The following is a 19,834-nucleotide window of genomic DNA, read 5'->3' as shown; positions in this document are numbered from 1 at the left end:
AGTATCTCATATAAGTGGAATCATTAAATTACTTTTTCTGATTGGCTTATTTCACTTGGCGTAATGTCCTCAAGGTTCATCCATGTTGTAATATATGTTAGAATTTCCCTCCTTTTTAAGGCTGAATAATATTTTAATATATGTATACATCATATTTTGCTTTATAGACACTTGGGTTTCTTTCAAATTTTAGCTACTGTGAATAATGCTGCTGTGGACATGGGTATACAACCATCTCTTCAGGACCCTGATTTCAGTTCTTTTGGGTGCATATCCAGAAGTGGAATTGCTGGGCCATATGTTAATTCTATTTTTAATATTTTGAGGAACTGCCAACTTTTCCAGCAGTTGTACCATTTTACATTCCCATCAGCAGTGCACAAGGGCTCCAGTTTCTCCACATCCTGTCCAGTGCTTGTTATTTTCTGTTGTTCTGATAGTAGCCATCTTAATGGGTATGAGGTATATCTCATTGTAGTTTTGACTTATATTTCCCTAATAATTAGTGATATTTAGCATCTTTTCCTGTGCTTATGTCCATTTGTATATATTCTTTGGAGAAATGTCTATTCAAGTCTTTTGTCCATTTCTGAATCAAGTTTTGCTGTTACTGAGTTTTAGTTCACTCTATATTCAGAATATTAACTCCCTTATGAGATGTTTGCTAATATTTTCTCCCATTCTGAGGGTTGCCTTTTTATTCCGTTGATAGTGTCTTTTGATGCACAACATTTAAAATTTTTCATGAAGTCCAATTTGTCTATTTTTTGTTGTTGTTGCCTGTGCTTTTGGTGTCATATCCAAAAAATTATTGCCAAATCCAATGTTATGAAGTTTTCCCCTGTTTTCTTTTAAGAGTCTTATAATTTTAGTTCTTGCACTATAGGTCTTTAACCTATTTTAAGTTAATTTTTGTGTATGGTGTTAGGTTAAGGGTCCAACTTCATTTTCTTGAATGTGGATATCCAGTTTTCCCAGCACAGTTTGTTGAAAAGAATGTTCTTTCTCCATTGAATGGTCTTGGCACTCTTGTCTAAAATCATTTGACCATATATGGGAGGATTTGTTTCTGGGCTCTCTGTTCTATTCCATTGGTCTGTATGTTTGTCTTTATGTCAGTACCACACTGTTTTGATTAGTATAGCTTTTTGATAGTAAGTTTGAAACCAGCAGGTGTGAGTCCCCAGCTTTGTTCTTCTTTTGCAAAAATAATTTTGGTTATTCAGGGTCCCTTGAGATTCCATATGAATTTTAGGATGGTTTTCTCTATTTCTAAAAAAAAACTTCATGGGATTTTGACAGGGATTGCTTTGAGTCTGTAGTTCCCCTCACTTTTGAAGGACAGTTTTGCCAGTCATAGGATTCTTGAATGAGTTTTTTTTTTTTCTTTGAGCACTTTAAATATACTGGCCCAGTGTCTTCTGGCCTCCAAAGTTTCTGATGAGAAATCTGCTAATAATCTTACTAATGAGCCCTTGAATGTGATGAGTGCTTCTCTCTTGCTGCTTTCAAGATTCTCTCTTTGTCTCTGTCTTTTAAAGTTTGATTATAATGCATCTTGGTATAGGTCTTTTTGAGTTCATTTTACTTGGAGTTTGTTAAGATTCTTGGATGTTTATGTCTTGCATCATATTTGTTAAGTTTTCAGCCATTATTTTTTCAAATATTCTCTCAGCCTTTTTCTCTCTCTCTCTCTCAAGGTTTTCAGGTCTTTTCTGAGCCTTTCCCTGGGCATGTGTAGTCACTTTCTAATTTTCTTCATATATGCAGTTGTTCTTGAATATCTTAGTTTGGTAATGCTTGGTTCCCAAAAGAGTTAAAGACAAATGACAGCGGTAAGGGGATGGGCACCAGCATTTAAAATCCCCTGGGAATCACTTCAGCCATAGGGAGTGAGGCTTGCAACAATGAGGGGATGGGCGACAACAGGGGCTGCCCACCTCTCTGCACATCAGCAGTCAGTCAGAGCACCAGTCACTGACATTTGGAGGACAGGATCCTTTTTGCCCACTTAACTCCTGCAAGCCACTCCAGGAACACATGCATAGCTGCCTGACACATGGCTGGGGGTGGGGGATAGGTGGCTACTACTGTGGTGAGAATTGCAGTGGACTGAAGTGAATCAAAATTTACCATCCAGGTTTTCCCCTGGAGGTTGCAAACCTTCAGCAGACTCCAGGATTCCAAAATAGTTACATCAGACAGATTCTGCCAGCATAATTATTGTCTAGGTAGGGAGACAGATTCCTGGTGCCTCCTACTTTGCCCTCTTCCCAGAAGCCTTCTCCCTGGCTACTTCTTGTCACATTATTGTGTGTTCATATAGTTCCTAGTACTGTGCTATTTTGGGGGAAGGCTAAATAAGTAGAAGATACCGTGCTGATGACTTGTGAAGCTCTTTTTAGCTGATGAGACAAACATGAAACAAATATTGATCAGTGCTAAGCAGTGAAGAATGCATAACCCAGTACAAGAGTTTTGACAGGAACAGCCAGAATGTGACACTCTTACCCTTACTTGTCCCTTCTTGACCCTCAGCAAACAACAATAACTAACTAACCACAGTGTCTTTTCTGGGGCCCAGTCTTTGGTACATAATTCATTCCAGGGCGTTCAGCAATCTCTAACGGTTTATTAGAGTTGGTGCTTGAGTTGAAAGCTATTGACCATCCCTAGTTTATGGCAAAAATGGTGAGAACCATAAGAAAGTAAAGAAAGTTATCTGGTTTCCTAAATTGTGTGTTTTTCAAGGAAAAGAACATGTTCTATTTCTTTAGTACTTTCCACACCATTACAATCAGAGGCTCCATTAGGGCTTGTTGAATTAATTTAATAATTTTAAGAGATCTTATCATAAGGAAATACGTCAACTTAAAATATGTTAACACATTGTTTAAAGCACTTCTATAAGTGCTAAAGAAATGACACTTCTTTGAATGAGGTTATACTCCAGCATCTGACAGCTTTTTTGATCCTTGCCAATTAAACTAATTTCTCTCGTTTTCTTTGTTCTTCTGGAAGATGGAAAACAGCTGGTCAGTATTCTTAGCTAATACTTGTTAAATGCATTCTTTAAAATCATCCTTTAGCTTGAGGACATCATGCTACATGAAATAAGCCACTTACAGAGGACAAACATTATATGATTCTACTTCAGTGAGGTACCTAGAATAGTCAGACTCAGAAGGCAGAAGGTAGAATGGTGGTTGCCAGGGCCGAGGGGGAGTGGGTGATGGGGAGTCAGTGATGGATACAGAGTTTCAGTTTTGCAAGGTGAAAAGAGTTCTGTGGTTGAATGGTAGTGATTATAGCACAACAGTGTGAATGTACTTAGTGCTACTGGAGAATACATGTAAAAATATTTCAGAGGGTTAAAAACTTCCATGCGTAGAGATGCATGTCTTTACCCTGTGGGGATATCAGAGAAGCCATTACCCATTACCCAGCAACCTCATCCCCTGCAGCACTCTGCTCTGCTTCCATTTGTTTCTCATCTTTGTTTGTGGCCCCTCTTTCCATTCCTCTGCTCGAAACTATATTCAAGGCTTCCACAAACCAGGTGTATGTAGTTCTGGAAAGATGGCAAAGCTAGTGTAGTGGGGAGGCTGTCCTCAGGTTGTGTGCAGGATTAGGGTGAGCCGTTTGCTTGATAACAGCCTGCATTGCCCGTGGTTTGCACTGATCCACAGATACACGAGGGTGGATGGAGTAGATGAACTCTAATGGAATTTACAGCTCACTCTTTCCTTGAGACTTTTTCACTGCGAACTTAGTAACGTCGTTATCATTTTTTGATTTATGTAGTGAATTGTCATACTTCGGTTTTTCAAAATTATGAATTCAATACAAGCTAAAACCACCAAGCTTGTGAACTTGTTTTTCTGTTTTCCCCATCTCTTTTCTGTGCTGAGCTTAACTCTGTTGAACTGACTTTCTGAAAACACATCCCCCTCACTTTTTAATTAAGGACTGTGATTCCTACATAGAGCACCTGAACACAATCGGGCATTACGTCTAATTGGTGTGCTTTCTTTTACCCCCAGATACACTGAGCTGAGAGTCCTTAATTACCTGGTTTGTAAACTACGATTCAATGTTATAGGCTGCATCCTGGAATGCTCATCAGTAAAGCAGTTCAACCTGGCTTAGCTTTAAATCTGTTTCCTTTCCCAGAATCCCCAGAAGCGCCTTTAGGTGAAGACTTGAAAACTTGGAGAGGAGCTCCTGCTCTGTTATGGTAAGTGAGTGACTATTTTCTAGCTTCTTTGAGGAAAAGAGAGATGCTCTTATGCTCGTGTTCACATGATGTGACAGTACTGTTGTTGGTTTGGTCAGAATTTGCTTTCACTTATTTGCTGTTTCCGTGAGGTGTAGAGGAGGAGGACGAGGAGGCGTTTAGTAGAATTATGGTGTTGAGTAAGAGATTAAGATTCATCCACCACCCCTAAAAAAAAATCTACCAGGAAACCCAACCCAAACTTTCTAGTTCTCTTTCTGAGAAACAACAATTAATGTGAAATTGTTGTTGTGCTGGTGAGAAATCGCATATGTGTGTGTTTGTGTGTGTCACTGCCGTATCCACCATCTGGAAGGCTTGCTCATGCCCTCTCCCAGCTAACAAGTCCCCCAAAGGTGATGCTGGAATGAGTCAATGTTGTAGCTGTCCAGTCTGTGGGCTCACACTGCAGTAAATGTGGCTTTAATTTTGGTAGACCGATCACAGCCCAGTCCTTACGTGACTTTGGATCTGTCCTGGTTCTCACATTCAGGGTGCTGAAAGGTAACACTGGTGGAACTGCTGAAGAAGGCAGATGTGGCATCTGTGGCAGGTCCAAGTTTTGCCCTGTACCAGAAGAGGTTAGATGCTACCACTGATGTGATAGAAGTTGATGTTGGTCTGGCGTGTGATGACGTGCTGGCGCCACGCTGTCTGCTGGCCTTTCAAAGTGAATTCTAGCCTTATTAATTTGGCTTCATATTTTTTAGATGACCCATGTATTTTGGACAGTATACTGCCTGTATGGCAGAGTTTAGTGGTGCTGTTGAGTTCTGTGTTACCAGAAAACACTGCTGACCAGGGCCTTACATGGGCTGGGTGCTGCATGACCATAGTTGGCCTTAGGCTTCAGTCCTTGTTACCAAACTGATGCTCCAAATGGACCTGGATCAATTGTTGGTATTGTCATCCGTATACAGTCAACAAAACAAGGCAGTTTCAGTGTCTTGACAATCTCAGGTTAAGGAGAAAGCTGTTTTCCTAGGGTCTCAATATGTGCGAACTTGTACTCCCAAGGGAGATGGCGTCGCGTTTGTTACATAAAATCTATTACACCGCAGTGTCATTGTGTATGCTGATGAAGCTAGAGAGTTTCACATGTGCAGACAATGCTGGGGAAGATTGTTATGCTGGTAAGTGAATCACAGAAGCTGTTTACCAGTTCCTAGCACAATGTGTGACAATGAATGTGCACTCAAATACGTGTGAATAGATGTATGAACAAATCAACAAACAAATTTAATTAGTAGCTCTCAAAGTCTTGTTCTGCAAATTATTGTATTTGTATTAAAAGCTTCCAGAAAGCCTTGATGTTGTTCCTTGCCATTTTCTTCTACCTGTTATTTAGCAAATATCATATTGCCCCAACTATTTTGTAGTCCGAAGCTACAGAATGTTTCTCAGCCACTGATGTTGAGAAACTAATCCAGGAGACCTTTTCCTGGGGTTTTTAGAGAGGGAAGGTGCATGACTTCCAGTGCCTTCTGAGGATTTACCTGAGGTTGGGAGAGGGCTACTCATATCAAAGCTGCAGAAGAGAACAAAATAGCTCTGAGAACTCAAGAGAGTAAGGTTCAGTAGTAAGTCACACATGGGAATCATCAGCACAGAATTCAGTACCATATGCATGTCACTGCTAGACTTTATTGGCATATCAAGGAAAATATTGTTGTTTTCAGAAGATTGCTATAGATATTGAAGCTGTTGGAGAGAAAGGCTGCAGGAAGAGATTTCTCTCAGTGAGAAAGGGCACAGCCACTTAAAAGGTTTCAGAAAAATAACATGTTCAGAAGAGCAGTTTCTAGGGAAAAGCCAGTGCATCAGTAGCAGTGATGGAAGAAATGAGGACCAAACAAATATGAGGCGACAGGGAAGAGTCTGAACGTGCCTTCTTCCCCAACAAGTTTACTACATATGAAAGGGACACAGGAAGAAATGTTGATCCCGCACACTTGGGAAGAAAGGGAGAGAAGGATGATTTCCGATCAGTGTAAGGGACTTTGAAACACCATGTAAAGATAAAATCCTCTTAGAAGGCGCATCTGCTTTAGACTGGAGGATGATTGTTCTTCTTCTTCTGCTTCTGCTCTTCCCCCTCCTTTGGGTTTTGTTTTTTTTTTTTTTTTTTAGTTTCAATCAATGTGATCACAAAGGGTTAACACATTTAAAAGAGTGAGAAGTAGTGCAGTCTATTTGTTTTCAGTTATTTCCTCTACAGTGGTAAACAAAGCCTTTCCTTATACGTGCTACTCGGGATCTTTTAAAAATCAAAGGGAACAGTGGGAAGTCCAGGTGACATGGAAATAATGGGGGATTGTATCTGAAAAGGCTCCTGCCCCAGCGGGCGCATCCTGGGTTCCATTACCGGCTGTCCCTGCCCCTCCCTGCTTCCCTGTTTGAAGTGGCTGGGCGGACTGCCTACACCTGGAAGCTGATAAGACATACTTACTGCACTCTCTCATAGTTTTCCAAGAAAAATAGCAAAGAATGCACTTGTGTTGAGGTGCAGGAGTTGCTGACTGGCAGAGTCTCTCAAGAATCAACATGCCCACATTGCTGCCTCCTCTCATGTTCCCAAGCTGATTCTCAGCTCGAAATGAGTAAAATCGATGTGTTTTTGTAAATCAACAAGTACAGACCCTCCACTCCTTCTTTAAATGGCAATGTGCCAATTTAAAAACATTCCCCACTGCTCAGAAAATTACTCTGCTGACTGTGTTTGCAGGAAGGGCGTTGTCCAGAAAGTGGAAGTAGATAGTTGTAACTTTGTGTACGTTTATTCATATTAGCGATAATTCAACTACTATTTCTTGAGCACCACTATGAGCCTGGATCTGCGGGTGGTACTGATTAGAGGTGGTGAACGAGTCTCTAAGCCAAGAAGCTTCAGTGTTCGGGGAAAGGTTATTTTTGAGGTAGTATTGCATAGAAAAACTGAACATTGACAGTGTGGGTTTAAGAGTGTTGTGTGGCATTATACACTAAAAATTTTCAAAGGCTTTCTTCTCATTGTTTTTTCGGGGAAGAATATTTAATATCAAAATTACTATTCTGAGCAGCCATAATTAAAGAGTAGAAAACTTAAACTGCAGAGGCTTGTGATTGTAGCAAGAGAATCCCCTCCCTCCCCGATTTCTGCTCACAAAGCACATCTGTGGACACATTCTTATTGGAAGGAATTTTAACTTTGGTCCTCTGAGTTAGTCTGTGTTTTTGGATTGAGAAGCAGCCATTTGTAGGGAAAGTTTCTATACTTATATTTCAAGCAGATTTACATACACAAAACGTAAGCTTTATGCACTGTTCAAGTTTCCTTCCCACTAGATTGTACTGAATTATTTTGCAAAAGAGCAACTACATTTTAGAGCAGCATGGATTTTAGAACTGTTTGCTCGGGTTCATCTGAAACATCTCATTTGAGATTAAGTAGGAATTGAACCAAATTTCTGTGGAGTGTACCTCTCTAAAACCGCTGTTCTCTTGGAGCTTTCTTCGTTTCTTTTTTTGGTATGTCCTTTTACCGGAAATACTAGCCTCAAGGCAATTTGATGTGTTTTACCTGGCCGTTGACTATTTCATCTTTTCTTCCCTTTGCCTGATTGCCTTTAATGCTGTCAGGCTGTATGTTCCTTTTCTGAGTATCATTTACTTGGTCAGCTTGCCTGTAAAGTCACCCTCAACCCTGCACTCCCATCTGCCTTTGTGTCCTTAGTAAGAAAGAGCTTTGATTTGAAGAGATCCTAAGTGAATGGATGAGAGCAAGCTGGTGCTCCTTGAGAGCCAGGGCCAACACGTGCCCAGCTCCACGCAGGTGCAGCTCCGTCCAATCCCGAGCGCACGGGGGAGCTGATTTTGATGTCCCCAGTGAATGCGCATAATCTTAGGCAAACAAACAGTCCCGCCAGAAGGGGCATCCAACAGCTTCTCCAGGCAGAACAACAATTCTTGGCTCCCGGATCAGTAAAATTATCTATTTTCAAAACACTCTTAAAAAAAAAAAAGAAAAGAAAAAAGAAACCAACAAAGGGGATAGTGTTGTTTACGTAACTTTTTTGTAAGGTTATAAAAAGTTTTTCTCTCTGGGTACAAAATGGGTACGGTATGTGTTCCCAAGCCTGCGGAGATTGGGAAAGCATGATATCTCTTGGGATTTTCCTTTGCTAATGATTTCAGCCTCTCTCCCCTGTGGGGAAAAAAAAATTTTTTTTAAGGTTCAGCTCTGAAAAGTTCTGAGGAATGGTTGCTGGGAGCTGGGTAGGCTGGATCTCCTCTTTTGCCCCTGAGAGCTGTTCTCGGGCCCCACGAGGTGGACAGGCAGGGGTGATCTTTGTCGAAGGTGGGAAGAGGTGTGGCAGGGAGGTTTCAGCTGTTCCTGGCCTGGTGCCTCCCGCCTCTCTGGAAGCCCAACATGACTCACGTAACCTGGGCTGAACACGTTTCTCTTTCAGGTTTCCCTTTTCTCACTGCTCCTTGGCCATCAGCTTCCACTAGTAGTTGTTGAAATTAGCCTGACCGAAGCTCACCTGGAAAGCGGGCAACACACAATGTGTTGGGGGAGGGAAGGTCTCCATAATAGCTTTCAAGAAGCCTTAAAAATGGAATTGGAAATGTAAAAATGCACAAATAAGAGATTCAAAAGCCTTATGTGCTCAGAAGGCTACTGCAGAGGGAAAAGCAAAGATGAAAGAGAGCAAAGGGCGCACTGCCATCTTAAACAAGGAAGGCAGAATAAATTGCAGTGAAGGGATCTTTGTAGAGGGAAGAAGTCCAAACAGAAAGAGGAATACAAGGCTGACGCGAGGTCCAGGTGAAATGGAGCTGATCGGCCCATGGCTTCCCACGTAGCCCAAGGCCCAGTGGCACAGGCTGGGGCTGTGAAGTCGGGGAGGCCATGGGATCCGGCCCCAAACCAGGCATTCATGAGCTGCCAGTGGGGTCTTCCGTCCCCAGAAGCTGTGCCCTGGGAGTCCCCCCACCCCAACCAGCCCCTTCATGCTAGTTTCCTGGGTCAGTCGGTGGGGGCAGAAATGGCTAAGGCAGCCATTTCCGTTTTAGGTCAGCTGTTACCTATTAGCTACATTTTGTTTGTTTCTTTTGCAAGGAGTAATTTAGGATCTCCAATCAAATTGTTGACTTTGCTAGTTATCAGTGAGAAGGATTTCACAACAATTTTCAACTATATACCATGTTCCCATCTGGGCTTCAGGCTTAGACTGGACCTGGTCTTGGCCCCTCAGGGATCTGAGGGTGTTTCGTTTCTCTGTGTTTCTTGGCTTAGTAAGAGTTTTCAGATATGCCTTAACTTTACTCATTTACTCAGGGAGATTCTTCAGGACACAGTGAGGAATACGGATATTGGGTCAAAGGTCATCTGTTGGTTCAGAAATTTTGGAAAATATAAAAAAATTTATTACTTTTGACTACATGAGTTTTAAATGTTATTTAATTTTATTTTTAAAGTACATCTTTCTCTTTTTTTGATTTTGGAGGATGGTTCTCATTTGTCAAGCATTTATTAATTTCATACCTACTAAATGCTACTGTAGAGCAGAGTATAGAGAGGGCCTAGTTTGTGTTGACCATAGATTTGGGTAAGGCTTCCCTGAAGTGGGCTTTGAGAAATGAGTAGGAGCTCCTCAGACAGGGATGGGGGAGGAGGATCCTTCAAGCACAGCAGAGTCCATGGTAATGAATGACCTGCAAGGGGCAGTGACCATTCCTGAGCGATTAGAGCCTGTCAGGTGGTAAGGTGACAGGAAGACAGATCAGCGTCAGGCACTGGGCTTTCATCTAAAATCCTTAGAGTCACTATGTGGGAAGTGTGGTGGACATTGTTTTACTCCTCTTGGCTGCCAAGCAGAGAATTACGCTGGAGAGATGGTGGGGAGCCTGCTTCGTGTGTGAGAGGAATCCTCTCCCCGCCCTTAGGACGCAGAGTCAGCCTCACTGTAGAAGCTGAAAATGTTGGGTCCTCTCTTTCTCAGTCTCACTTGCAGTTGAGGAATAATGGACTTATGATCTGGGCTCTGCCAATCAGACACCTCCACTTCAGACCTTAAATAGGGACATGAAGAAGCAGGAACCGCAAGAAAAATCCACTCCTGGAGGTGGAGCCTTCAGTTTACAGAGGCAGCAGGGGGCAAGCACTTGAGGGTCAGGGCCAAGCGTCCCCTGGTTTGGGGCAGTGGTGGGAGCTGTGGTGTCTCTGCTTGGCAGCAGCGATGGTCTCTACCTCACTGTCACTGGCTACATTGCCTCCAGACCTGGTTCTCTGACATTCCAAGAGATACTGTGAACTGTGTAATCCAGTTTTCTTTCTTTCCTTTTCTATTTTCCTTTCCTCTTCTTTCTCTCTTCTTCCTTGGTTCCTTTCTTATTTCTTTCCTTTTTTCCTTCCTTGTCATGCGTTGAGGTATAACTTACTGGCAATAAGATATATACCTTCTAAAGTGTATAATTCGATGAGTTTTGCCAAGTGTATTCAGGTGTGTAACCAGTCCCATAAGGCATAGACTGTTCCCATCCCCCCAGAAAGTTCCCTTGTGGCCCTTGGTAGTCAGCCCCCTCTCCCTGTTACCAGCCCCTCCTCTGATCTGACTTTTTGTCCTTGGAATTTTGCCTTCTCCAAATTCTCATTTAAATAGATTATGAAGCTTTTGTGTCTGACTTTTTTTCACATAGTATATAATGCTTTTGAGATTCATCTATGTTGTTGTGTGTAACAATCCATTTCTTTTTTACTGTTGAATAATATTTGAATATTTGGTTTTATCACAGTTTATCAGTTCACCAGTTGATAGACATTTGATTTCTTTCCAGTTTTTGCCTCTTACATATAAAGCTGTGAATGATCACGTACAAGTCCTTGTGCAGACATGTTTTTGTTTTTCTTAGTAAATACCTAGGAATAAGATAACTGGGTCATATAGTAAGTACATGTTAAACTTTATAAGAAACTGCCAAATTGCTTTCCAAATTGGTTTTACCATTTTGCATTCCCATCAGCAAAACATGAAATTTCCAGTTGCTCTGCATGTTCGATAGCACTTGATATTGTCAGTCTTATTAATTTTAACCATTTAGTAGGTATGTGATGGTATCTCATGATAGTGTTAATTTTTTATGTTTTATAACGTGCTTGTAAATGATACAGTTTTAAAATTTCAGTTTGCAGTGTCCATGACTCATATATACAATTGATTTTTGTATACTGACCTTTAAAATTTAAAAATTTTATTTATTATTTAATGTTTTCTTTAAAAATTTTTTTTTTTAATTGAAGTATAGTCAGTTACAATGTGTCAGTTTCTGGTGCACAGCACAATGTCCCAGTCACACATTGTATGTTGACTTTGTGTCTTACCTCCTTGCTGCAGTCACCTATCAATTCTTGCAGCTCTTTTCTGTAGTGTCTTTAAGATTATCTGTGCTGATAATCTTGTCAACTGTGAATAAAGATGGTTACACTTGCTCCTTTGTAATCTGTAAGGTTTTTATTTTTTTATTGATCTGGCGACCACCTCTTGAAGGTTGTTGAATGCAATCAGTGAGAGTAGACTTCATTTTTGTTGTTGTTTAATGTTTATTTAGTAGTAAAACTTGAAATTAGTCTTTTTAGTATTTAAACATAATTTACAAACTTAAAAAATCCTTAAAATTTTAAGCTGCAATTAAAGTTTTAGTATGACTGATTCTTACGAATACTTCAGATATCTTAAAGAGCAGATAAAACGGGCAAAAATGAAGGACTGTGAAGCTAATGAAGTTTAAGCTTCAGGACCCCTCACTTGCACAGCTTCATATAAGACCCCTTTTGTCTAGATACACATTTACTTTTATACCTTACTTTGTGTGACCCTGTTTCAGAAAAAGAAGACAAACTGTTGAAGCTTCAAGTCCCCCAAAATCTGGAGCCTCCTGCCCTCTGCTTCCTTGGATCATTGCTTTCTTTATTTTGTTATACTTTTAGGCTTTCTGTAATGTTCTTTTTTATTCTTTTCTGGGCTTTCAAAAATCTGATCAGACTGAAAAAAAAAAAAAAAGAAATGTCATCTTAGTCCAGTTAAAGTTACTGAACCTGGATGTTCAAGCAATTGATTCTTAGTCAGGACTCAAAACTTGCTTGTGTGGTCCAAGGGGACTGTCACCAGGCCACAGCTCGCCAGCTGAGCTTCCCTTTTGTTCTGTCTATTAGACATTTTAAGTCATACCTTTCTCTGAGGTTTTAATTTTTTGCAACCTGATATCCTCCCTCAAAATTATGGGCTTTCAGTCTCACTTGGGCAGCATTATATAACCTGTTGTCCTATTTGATACATTGATGGGGTCGTTTGCAATTTTGAGAATTCATGTATTCCTATTGCTATATTATTGTTATATTTATTGGGCCATCTGAAGGCTTTACTTCCTGGAAGAGGAGGAACTGTGCCTGTGGAGTTAGTAGGACTCCAGGACAGTTGGTTAATTTGTTCTTGGAATGTGCTGGTGTCCTCACCTGATACTTGGTTATTGCATGCGAGCAGCTCAGTCCTTGAGTCCTCCTTGTTCTGCTCACAGTTCCCTTCGGGGACTCTGACTTCCAGCAAGTCTGTGAGTTGCTTTCCTTACCCCGGTGAGAGCAACTAAGTACATATACTTTATAAACAGATGTCTACTTAACAAAAGAAGCCAAGTACTCATATGTGTTAACATTATTTGTCAAAATAAAAAAGGTTAAATCTGTCCTGCTGTAGTCATCATTCTTGTGTGTTTCAGCTACCTTTTTGCATTCTTTTTCTATTTGGAACTTTTCTTTTTGGATTGTCATCATTAACTCATGGTCTTTCACAGGTTCAACTTGTTCCAATAACTATGACAATAACGAAAAGAAAACAAGGATCATGTTATTACTGATGCTGTAGTGAGAGGTTGGTTGTTTTGTCCTGTTAGCAAAGCGGATGTTCTTTAAAGCCCTGTGGCTTTCTGACAACAAGAAGATGTTCCAGTGCCATCTAACCTGGTTTATTTTCCCCCAAGATACGGACTTAGTGCCCCTCCTTTGAGTGGAGAGTGGTACCCATGAGACGTATGAGAGCTGCTGACAGGGAGCTGACTTAATTTAAAGGGAAAGCATTTGGCTTCTCACCACTAAGTATGATGTTAATTGTAGGTTTTCATGTGTTCTCTACCAGTTTCAGACATGCCAGTGATACTACTTTGCTGATAGTTTTTATCATGAATGGATGTTGAATGTTGTCAAATGTTTTTCCTGCATTTTATTGAGATCATCCTGGGACTTTTTCTTTCTGTTAATATGGTGAATTACAATGATTGATTTTTTTCAAATGTTGAACCAACTGTGCATTGACCTTACTTGGTCATGATGTATTATCCTTTCTTTATTGGGCTGGATTCAATTTGTTAATATTTTGTGAGTGATACTAATATTTAGTTTTCTTTTCTTGTAGTGTCTTTGTCTGATTTTGGTATCAAGGCAATGCTGGCTTCATAGCATTAATTCATTCTATGGAAGAGACTGTAGAATTGGTATTATTTCTTCCTTTAATGTTTGGTACAATTCATCAACGAACTCATCTGGGCATGAAGTTTTCTTGGTGGGAAGTTTTAAAACTAGGGCTCCAATTTCTTTAATAATATAGAATTATTCATATTATCTTTTTTAAAGTGGACTGTCAAGTAAATTATGTAAATTATCCAATTTATCTGTTATCAAATTTATTTGCCTTAATTGTTCCTAATTTTTTCTTATTATCCTTATAATATTCATAAGATCTGTGGTGATGTTTCTTCTTTCATTCCTAATATTGATAATTTGTATTTTCCTTCTTTTTTCTTGATTAGTCTGGCTGAAGATTTATACATTTTATTGAACCTTTCACGGAAGTATCTTTTGGTTTTATGAATTTTCTGTATTAATTTTCTCTTTTTTATTTCTTCGGTTTCTGTTCTTTATCATTTGCTTCATTCTGCTTATTTTGATATAACATACTCTTCCTAGTTTTAAATATAGAATTTAAGCCTTTTCTTTTTTCCTAATATAAGCATTTAATGCTATAAATTTCTCTCCAAGTGCTGTTTTGCATTCAACAAATTTTGATACATTGTGTTTTCATTTTCATTCTATTAAAAATATTTACTAATTTCTCATATGATTTCTTCTTTGGATCAAGGGTTATCTAGGAGTCAACTGTTTAGTTTTTAAATCTTCAGGGATCATTCTATTATTGATTTCTCATTTAATTCCTATCTGTTCAGAGAACATACTTTCTGTAATTTGAATGCTTTTAAATTTGTTAAAATCTGTTTTATGTCCCCAAATATGGTCCATCCTGATGAATGTTCTATGTTCACTTGAAAAATATTTATTCTGTCTTTGGCCATACCACCCTGAACGAACCCAATCTCGTTTGATCTCGGAAGCTAAGCAGGGTCGGGCCTGGTTAGTACTTGGATGGGAAAAATGTTTATCCTGCTGCTTCTGGGTAGACCACTCTGTTAAGATCAATGAAGTCAAGTTAGTGATGCTGTTGTTCAATTGTTTATCATTAGTTTTTTTTTTTTTTTGTACTTGCTATCAAATACTAAGAGAAAAGTTTGTTGAAGTCTTTGTATATAATTGAGGATTTGTTTGTCTTCCTTTTAGCTCTGTCAGTTGTCCCTCATGTTATTTTGAAGGCTTTGTTATTAGGTGCAAAATCATTTAGGATTGTTATGTCTTCTTGATTAATTAACTCCATTATCAATAGATAATGCTTCTCTTTACCTCTGGAAATATTGTTTTTTGTGAAGTCTACTTTGTAGGACAATAATATATTCTCTCTAGCTTCCTTTTGAGAAGTACTCACATTATAGTGTATCTTTTCCCATTCTTTTACTTTTAATGTATCTATGTCTTTATATTTAAAGTGGCATACTTTTTGATGGCTTTTTCTTTCAGTGTGACGATCTCTGCCTTTTAAGTATGGTAGACCATGTACATTTTATGTAATAATTGATATGGTTGGATTTACATCTATCATCTTGCTAGTTATTTTCCACTTGTCCAATTTATTCTTTGTTTTTATTCTCTTTTCCTGTGTTCTTCCAAATTTATCGGATATTTTAACACCTTTATTATGATATGATTCCTTACAGTAAACTACACATATTTGAGATGAACAATTTGATGAGTTTTGATAGATGTATGTACACCGATGAAACCACCACTACAATCAAGATAGCTAATATTTCCATCATTCCTCAAGAGGTTCAAATTTCGAATTCAAATTTATTGGGTATTTTAAAAAATTCCATTTGTCTCTACTATTGGCTTATTAGTTACTTGTATTTTTAAAAAGATTTACTCTTGGGTTCACAAAATACATCTTTAACTTTTCACAGTTTACCTTCAAATAATGTAACAGTATACTTTCATTTCTTCTCTTCCATCCTTTGTGCTATTGTTTTGCTTTTTGCTTCTACATATGTTATTAACCCCAAAATATATAGTTTCTATTTATACTTTAGACAGCCAATAATCTTTTAAAAAGTTTAAAAGTAAGGAAAAACTTTTAAAAAATTTGCCTCCATTTTTTACCATCTTCAGGACTTTTCAGTTCTTTGTATAAATCCAAATTTTCATCTGGTTTCAATCTTTCTGCCTAAAAAACATACTTTAACATTGTAGTACATTGGTGCTAGCAATGAAATCTGTTTCCGTTTGTCTGAAAAAAGTCTTTATTTAATCATGACCTTTGAAAGATTTTTGCTGGATATAAGATTCTCAGTAGACTTTTTTTTGCTTTTGTTTTTCAGTACAAAAAACACATTTTCACTTCTGTTGTCTTCTGGCTTTCATATTTTCTGACGAGAGTTTGCTGTATATTTTGTCTTTCTTTCTTACTATGTAATGTTTCTTATTTCTCTGGCTGCTATCTAGCTTTTCTCTTTGATTTCCAGCAGTTTGATGTGTCTAGATATCAAACTGTGTGTGTGCTTGCATTGTGTACATTTTAAATTTATTCTGTTTGGGGTTTTCTGAGCTCCTTGGTTCTGTGGGTCATTAATTTTGGAAGTCTATGACCATAACCTCTTCAGATATTTCTTCTGCCCCATTCTTTATGCCTTCTCTTTTTGTACATTCAGTTACTCCTATTTGATGTTCTACAATATCTTGAATGCTTTTTTTCCCCTCACCTTTTTTTCTCCTTGTGCTTCAGTTTGCATAATTCCTTGTTTACCTATCTTCAAGTTCACAAATTCTTCTCTAGTTGTGTTTAGTAGGCTGATAAACCCATTAAAGGAATATATCATGGGGTTTTTTTTTCCCCAGAATTTCTGTCTTTTAAAAATTAATTTCTATCTCTTGGCTGAAATTCTACATCTGTTTATGCATGTTGTTCACTTTTTCCAGTAGGTGTTTTAACAAATTAATTATAGATGTTTTCAATTTTCTTTCTGATAGTTTCAATATCTGGTGAACTGGATCTGGCTTAAAAGTCTGGTTCTGTTTGTTGCTTTGTATCTTGAAAATGGCTTATGCTTTTTGTAATGCTTGTAATTTTCACTGGATCCTGGACACTGTGTATAGAACAGTAGAGAGTGAGATAAACTAGAATCAAGTATAGTTTTTGTTCTTTCAGTCCACTGCTGTGGAGGATTGAGTCAGTCTAGTCAGTGGTTTAGATGAATTTGAGTTTTGTTGTTTCTGTGGTTACACTGAATGCGCCACAGTCTTCAAAGTCCTCTAGTGGTGGGCTACCGTTACTTATGCCTTGTTAAATGGCCTAGGATTCTGGAGGACTTTTCTTAGTGTGTGTCCTCTACCTGCAGCTTTTAGCAGGCCCTTTTGATTTGATAGTCTCAACAAAAGTTGGTTTTGTCCATGACACTATTCAGTTTTCTATATTGTTAGTGTCTTGTGATTTTCTACATCTTAAGTGGAAGCAAAACTAAACTTAATATTCTCTTAATAAGCCATTTTTCTGTTTAAATCAGTTCTATGCAACTAATAATTTTGGCTAATAGAGGAGGCAATGTATGGTAGTAGTTAAGGTCAAATGAAACAGTGGGTTCAGACACAGTTGGTTTTGAATCCCGTCTCTACCACTTACCTTATCACTAACTTTACTTGCTAGGGTGATCTTAAGCAAATTATTTAACTCTGTCAGTCTCCTCATTTGTAAGGTAAGGATGGCGTGAAGTAGGTATATGAAATGCTTAACACAACTCCTGGCCCATATAAAGTGCTGAGTGAGTGGCCATTATTATCAGATTTGAATTTTTATGAAGAAGTCTGGAGACAGAGTAGAGAGTAGCCTGTAGGAAGGAGAGCCTAAGAGGTTAGAAGTTCAGTTAGCGAATAAATTAGAAGATCAGATGAGAGTCATGAGGGGTTGAAATAGGGCTATGAGAAAGGAAACGGAGGAGATGGACTCAGTAATCCACAGTCCTCTTGTGTGATGTCATGTGTCTTCCATCTTCTCTCTACCTCTCTAACTTCTCCATTAACTTCTGTCCAGTCTGGTATCACATAACGTTATAATTGTTTGGATGTCTTTCTGTGTCTGCTAGATGAGAAATCTTTGCGGGATGAGCCAAGTCTGATTTATTAGTGCTTCATACAGTGTCCAGCATATAATCGCATCAACAAGTTTGTTGTATTAAACTCGAGAAGAAATTTGTATTGTTTTCTTTCTTGCTACCACAACCACTGTTAAGATTGTAGTTGTCTGTACAATTCTTGGAATATTTCCATCCCAATAGCCGTGTCAAACTGAGTAACTCTTCCATTTTAATTCTAGTTAGATTCTAGGCTTTCTGGTGATCTCGTCCCATCTCTGGTGATCTTGTCCCATCTCTGGTGTTCTATAGGAAAAGCAAGGAGGGGATAGAGGCTAATTGTGAAATATGTTGGGGACGTAGGCTCAAACCAAACAGCTAGACTATCCCACTGTTTTGTTTGGGAACCTTATACTCAGGTATGCCAGATTCCCCAAAGAACCTTTTCTTAAGTCCCAATTTCATTGACTCATAGTGCACAATTAACTAATGGGTGACCTGAGGGACAGAAATTAGTATGGTCTGTGAGTGTTTTTCCTCATCATAGGGAGCCCATGAAGATTGTGTGATTTCTGGCTTCTTGAGTTTATCAGTCTGTTGCCCCACGCCAGTTCTGCAGAGGTTCTTATGTAACAAAAAGAAGTAATTCTATTCAGCAGAATTCCTTTCAGCAAGAGGGATGTTTTGTTTAGAAGAATTTCCTTGACAAACTTTCTTGGTGTTTAAAAAAAAAAAAAAAAAAAAAAGACCTCAAGGAACCTCATTGGGAAAAGAACAAATCTGAGTGGAAAGATGGGAGATTTGTCTGTGGTCCCTGCAGGAGACCAAGATTCTGGAGCCAGAGAGTTGGTAGGAAGCCGCTTGCTTTTCAGTGTGACTCTTCATGACTCCTCCTCCTGATCTCCCATGTCATCAGCAAAGTTACCAATTTCATATTGTGCTTGGAATGAGAGGCTTTAAACACAAAAACAAGTAGTAAAGGAAAGAACTGAAAACAGGTGTTCAAACAAAAAACTTGTGCATGAATGTTGGAAGTAACCCAGATGTCCATCAATGGATGAATGGACAAATAAATGTGGTATATCCATACAATGGAATATTATTAAGCCATTGAAAATAATGAAGTTCTATTACATGCTACAACATGGAGGAACCATGAAAACACTATGCTAAGTGAAAGAAGCCAGACACAAAAGGCCACATCTGTCATTCCATTTATATGAGATAACCAAAGTAGGCAAATTTGTAGAGATGGAAAGGAGGTTACTGTTGGTTACTAGTGTGTAATGTGGACTGACTGCTTAATGGTTATGGGATTTCTATTTAGAGTGGTGAAAAAATTCTGGAACTAAATAGTGATGATAGTTGCACAACATTGGGAATGTACTTAATACCATGAATTGTACACTTTAAAATGGTAAATTTTGTGTTGTGTATTTTAACACACACACATAAATAATGTAGTGGCTAGGCTCTGAAGGCACATGGGTTGGAGAGGGCCAGCCAGGACAGACGAAGTAATGTAGAATCATCGAGAAGAAGTAGACTTCAAGAACACCTAGAAAGAGGTGGAGAACTTTTGACCATTTCAGCCTAAGGCAATGGGGTTTGAGCCAAGGTTAACCAGATCTGTGGCAGCTCTAATGGAGACCCAAAGAGAAAGGAGAACATTACAGAGGGTTTTTTAAATTTGAAAGTGCAAACAACATCTGAATGATATGTAGTATAATGAAATCCAAAGTGTATAGACATTTATAGATTTACTATTAATCTAAGTTTATGATGTTAAAAATAATTTTTGTAGTGTTATGAACTGAATGTTTGTGTCTCCTCAAAATTCGTATGTTGAAATCCTAATCCCCTTTGTGGTGTTAGTAAATGGGAGATAATTAGGGAATGAGGGTGGACCCCTCCTGGATGAGATTAGTGCCCTCATAAGAAGAGACTTGAGAGAGCTGGCTTCCTCTCTGCTCTTCACCATCTGAGAATACAATAAAAAGACAGTCATCTGCAAATTAG

The 19,834-nt window shown here is 38.7% G+C and overlaps 1 protein-coding gene across 4 annotated transcripts in view; it reads left to right on the top strand.

The window, feature by feature from the left end:
• Positions 1–19,834, top strand: part of LOC116664215 (translation initiation factor IF-2-like) — a 108,109-nt gene that overhangs the window by 60,519 nt on the left and 27,756 nt on the right. For 2 of the 4 annotated variants that reach the window (XR_004320614.1, XM_032481824.1), the window contains exon 2: positions 4,174–4,237. The exons of the other annotated variants lie outside the window; for them this stretch is intronic. Coding sequence is in view for 1 of the 2 variants with exons in the window: in XM_032481824.1 (XP_032337715.1) it covers positions 4,174–4,198 (25 nt within the window). In the remaining variant the exon portion in view is untranslated. The remainder of the gene's footprint in view (positions 1–4,173; positions 4,238–19,834) is intronic. 4 annotated transcript variants of the gene reach the window in all.

The sequence above is a fragment of the Camelus ferus genome, chromosome 6 (assembly GCF_009834535.1).
Source record: "Camelus ferus isolate YT-003-E chromosome 6, BCGSAC_Cfer_1.0, whole genome shotgun sequence".
Lineage (NCBI taxonomy): Eukaryota > Metazoa > Chordata > Mammalia > Artiodactyla > Camelidae > Camelus > Camelus ferus.
This window is presented reverse-complemented; position numbering and strand designations above follow the sequence as displayed.